General features: G+C 39.0%; 1 protein-coding gene across 2 annotated transcripts in view; it reads right to left on the bottom strand.

The window, feature by feature from the left end:
• Positions 1 to 3,916: 3,916 nt before the first annotated feature.
• Positions 3,917 to 5,251, bottom strand: part of LOC103802620 (lipase member H-like) — a 19,436-nt gene continuing 18,101 nt past the window's right edge. For both annotated transcript variants that reach the window (XM_009075130.1, XM_009075123.1), the window contains exon 10: positions 3,917 to 4,004. In XM_009075130.1, coding sequence (XP_009073378.1) covers positions 3,917 to 4,004 — 88 coding nt within the window. The remainder of the gene's footprint in view (positions 4,005 to 5,251) is intronic.

Consider the following 5,251-nt stretch of genomic DNA (forward strand, 5'->3'; position numbering starts at 1 on the left):
TGCAGGTGTCTAATTAATGTCTAGTTAATCTCATTAAATCTCAGCTCTTGCATTCTCACTCTTGCAGACTAATTTTTTCCCACTGTTTGCAGCTTTCACCCTAACAAGATTTGTTTAAAACACCCTGGTTACTCACTGCCTTCTGCAGCTCAAGGTTTATGCAAATCCAGTTCCTATGAAGCAGCTCCTGCAGAATCCTTGAAAATGAGAATATTGAGAAAACTAAGCTTACCAGGATGAACAGGGAAATAGCTAACTCACATTTTTTCATCCCAAAATACCTTTCCCTAGCTTGGAGGAATTTCAAGTAAATAGCAAATCTTATTTCTAAGAAACAGTTTCCTTAGTGCTATCCTTGTTTGCTTCCATTATAATCAATAATTGATAGATATTACAATTCTTATGTATAATTCATCTCATGTGCTTTTTGTCTACTGAGATAGGGGTATTCCACCATGCTTAGTGAATTCTGACAGGTAGGCCACATAGGACTAGAAATACAGGTCTAAATGCTAATTTTGTCCATTTAGGTTACAAGGCAGTTTGCAAAGGTAAGAAAAAAAAATAAACTTAACTCATCTGCCCCTGCTAACTCACCTGTTAGTACTGTCCTTGTTAATAAGAAGATAAAATTCTGATGACACTGCTATTTATTTTTAAATTGTGTCTCAGTAGAATCCTCTGAACTCCTCCATCTGCGCTGCCAAATTCAAGATTGAAATAATTTGTCATCTTTAAACCTACCACATCACTTGATTTCAAAATGTTTATGTTCAGCTTAGCAGCAACAACATGGAATGGACTGAAAATACTGAATTTTGAACCTTTCAATAACTTGTGGTGATCTTGGAGGTCTTTTCCAACCTAAATGATATTATGGTTTTAAAGTGCACTTACAAAGTGATCAGCATCGTGTTAATTCAGGAGTTTTTATTTGGGTTTATAGCTATTAGTATCTTTATGCTGGTATGAGCTTGTTTTGAGATTCCTATTCTCATACTGAAATTGCTATTGGGGCAATATAGGGAATTACAACTAACAGCTTGTGATTTCATTCCTAACCACAATAAGCTGATAAGGAACTCTGGTGCCTGACAAAGACAGAAGCCTGATATAAGGTCCAGGAATATTTTTACTGACAGACCAGTGTGTTTTGTTTTTCAAGATCATATGTGTTCATAAAGATTGTGGTTTTAATATAGCTACAATATATTTGGCTTGATAACTATATTTTCTTTTGGAAAAGTAATTCTTAATATGAATCATGCTAAAAAAAGAGACTACTTAATAATTTAAGGAGAGGAATTAATGGTTGACTGGGCTTGAGAGTTGTAATGCAGAACCCCATGCATGAAACATATTATGACCCAATTGCATTTTGTATCATTCTTTCAGAGTTGAAGCCCATGGAATCTAATCAGGCACCAAACTGCAGTTTTATCATGTCATTTTAGAGGAAGACATCTCTGCCATTAACAATTTGAAAGTAAGGTTAAATATTACTGAGGAGGGAGAAACAAATGTTGGGGGTCTGCCTTTAATTAAAATTATCATTTCCTTGTGGAACTGTGCTGCTGGAAACAAAATTAACTGGTGCTAATGGCAGCTTTATCAGAAGACAGGTCTGTAAGTCATGAAACAGTTCTCATGTGCTTTGAAAAAACAGAGGAATCAGTTGTGTTTGTGGTTCATGGCACACAACATCCATGTGAGTCCTCTTTGTAGGTGGACCTGTAACCAGCTGTGGTAGGAAAGAAAGAATCCAAAGAATTAATCATTGGTCATAGTTTTAAGCAATTTATTTGTGCAGTTACTTAATAAAAATGAAGTCAGTTTAACAGAGTATATAACTGTATCAGAAACAGTTGGAACCCTCATGTAAATAGTTGTCTGTTACCAGAAACAGCTCAAACTCCCTGCAGAGGATTAGTTTTTCATTGTCAACAGTCCTTGACTTAGAAAAGAACTGCTGGACACCAGCTAAATTCAGTTTATTCTTTATAGTAATTTTCAGGTTGCAGGAGTTGAAATGGTTGTTCAGAAAGAGCAGGAAAAATGCTTGTTTAGTTTAGCACAGCTTTGGGGAGTGTGAAAGCCTCTGATACATTTCATTTCATCCATTGAATTGCTTTAAGTATTTGCTACTAATGATCTAAATGATCTTGGGAGTCTTTGATAGTGAAAAAACCACATTGACCATAATAGATCTGAAATCTTAAGACACTTTTCCCCCCCCCTTACCTTTGCAAACTGCCTTGAAACCTAAATGGACAAAATTAGCATTTAGACCTGTATTTCTAGTCCCATGAGGCCTACCTGTCAGAATCCACTAATCATGGTGGAATACCCCTATCTCAGTAGACAAAAAGCACATGACATAAATTATATATAAGAATGTGTAATATGTATCAATTATTGATTATAATGGAAGCAAACAGGGATGGCACTAAGGAAACTGTTTCTTAGAAATGAGAATATTTGTTATTTATTTGAAATTCCTCCAAGCTAGGGAAAGGTATTTTGGGATGAAAAAATGTGAGTTAGCTATTTCCCTGTTCACCCTGGTAAGCTTAGATTTTTGGTCCTGCAGCCCATTTTATGGAACCCAGACCCAGTTCAGAGGACCCAGATCCAAGTTTAGAAGGTCCCAGGCCCGCTTTGCAGGCCCTGATCACAGTTTGCAGGTCTCAGAACCCAGTTTGAGACTCCCAGACTCAGTGAGGTGGTCTCATACCCCATTCTGGGAGAAGGAAATCCCTGTTTGCTAGGTGCAGATGTCAGTTTGAGGCTCCCAGAAACCAGTGTGGAGGGCTCAGCCCCAGTTTTGGGAGATCAAATAAATGCCAGTTTGGAGGGAGGGTATGCCAGTTTCAGGCACCAGGAACCAAGTTTGGAGGGCTCAGCCCCAGTTTGTGGGATGAAATCCCAGTTTGGAGGGAGAAGATTCCAGTTGGAGGATCCAGGAACCAAGTTTGGAGGGCTCAGGCCAGTTGTTTGGCCTTGCACCCCATTTAATGGGACCTAGACCCTATTCAGGGGACACAGATCCCAGTTTAGAAGGTCCCAGACTCATTTTTCAGGCTCTGATCGCAGTTTGCAGGTCTCAGAACCCAGTTTGAGACTCCCAGCCCCAGTGAGGAAGTCTCAGATAACATTCTGGGAGACCCAGATCCAAGTTTGCTAGGTGCAGAGGCCAGTTTGGAGTTCTCAGATGCAACTTGGAGGGGGCAAATCCCAGTTGGATGGAGAAGATGCAAGTTTGAGGCTCCCAGAAACAAGTTTGGAGGACTCACCCCAGTTTGGTTGGATCACTGGGTCTGGGAGTCTCAGACTATTCTGAGACCTGCAAACTGCAATCAGAGCCTGCAAAATGGGTCGGAACCTTCTAAACCTGGATCTGGGTCCCCTGAACTGGGTCTGGATCCCATAACATGGTGTACAGGACCATAAAAGTGCATCTTGGAGGGTGGAAATCTGAGTTTGGATGGAGAAGATTCCAGCTTAAGGTTCCCAGAAACAAATTTGGAGGGTTGAGCCCAGTTGTTTGGTCCTGCAGGTCCTCCCTTGAAGTGAGAGGTCATCCTACCAGACACATTGTGAATGAATTCTGTGGGGTTGTGCATAAGTCTTATTTATCATGCAGATAATTCATATGTAATTGAGTAGTTGCTTCATTGCTAACAAATAATAACAAATTGACCATTGCATGTTCTCCACTATGACATATTTATTTTATTCAAATAATTTTGCAAACACATACGTCTGAATTTTTCAATTAATCTCACCCAACTACTAGGTAGACTTTTGAAAATAAATCTAGCTTATCTATTGCATTTCCTGTCTCATTGCAGTTTTATCCTGAGGAAGCACCAAAATGTCACTGCTGTAAGAGAAATTGTTAGAAGCAGCTCTCTATTCATGTAGCCCTCTCTGTGCAAGGGATAGGTTTGAAGGTCAGTTCAGTGTTCTCCATCAGTACAAAATCACACCTGCACAGTTCCAGCCTACAAAAGTAGAAAAAAAAAATAAATTGCTCATAGAAAAAACTAACATTAATAAAAAAATTATTCCAGTATTTGAATTATTAAACCTCCAGCTTTATCAGCTCTCAGAGATGGTACTCAGGACAAGAAATGTCTTCTTGTCTAAGTTTACACCCTATTTTATGCATCCCAAGAGCAGTTTTGCCAGACTGTGAAAAACAGCCAGGCATCAGCTGGATGGTGCAAAGTGGCATGAGTAAGAAGTGTATCACATTAGTCTGAAATACGAAGATGCAATATTTCATCCATAACAGCTATTAATCTGCATTCCAATTAACACTTTAGCACAATGGTCCAAAAACTACACAATTCCTCTTAACCCTGGCTCTGAATATTTTATTTTGAGTTCCCTGGGTAGGAATGTTTCTCTGCTTTCATTTCACAGAGGAAGGTAGCAAACCACATCATAATATATTCTTTTTTCTTGCAATGACAGCCTCGTCTTCTTGAACATCTACGAAACTCAGAACTGCATAATACTACACAAAGATATAAAGAGGTCACAAAGGGAGTCATACACAAAATCTCACTTTTTGAGGTCAACATAGATGCTTTGCCTTTTAGGGTAGAGACAGGTCACAGTTCTGCCCTTCATGCACTATATAGATGGATAGTGGGAGCTGGTTTGACCAAGCAAATGGCTACCATACCCACTGATGGCACCTCTAAGAGCATCCAAACTATGACATTTATTTTAAATTATCTTCTCTATTGCTCTGACCTCGCAGATGTGGCTGTACCACAAAATTCACCTCAACCTGGAATGTAGGGCACAGTAAAACAGCTAAAGGACAAAGTACAAGAAGGAGCATCCCACCAGGCCCTTCCATAGTTACCCACTAGTGTGAGATTCCCAACCAGCCAAGGCTCCACCTGTCTGTATGTGAAAGGACCATCAGATTTCTATTTAGGAATATGACACCTTTTAAGGCCTCCACAATGCTAAGACAGTAGATTTTATAACTAAGAAGATCAAGACAAATTCTGGTGTTCTGTATAATGCAAAGCACAGAATTTCATCCAGTCCTCCATCCACAATTTGTTTTGATTTGAATTTAATGGTTTGCTGTTATATTATTTTTGTAGTATTATTTTTATTTAACCACAGGGAACAAAATACCGAGACAAACCATAATGATGAATTCTAGAAATAAAAGCAACACAGCGTATCTCATATGAAGTGCAATCCATCTCATCTTGTGATTAGT

Source organism: Acanthisitta chloris, unplaced genomic scaffold (assembly GCF_000695815.1).
Source record: "Acanthisitta chloris isolate BGI_N310 unplaced genomic scaffold, ASM69581v1 scaffold290, whole genome shotgun sequence".
NCBI lineage: Eukaryota > Metazoa > Chordata > Aves > Passeriformes > Acanthisittidae > Acanthisitta > Acanthisitta chloris.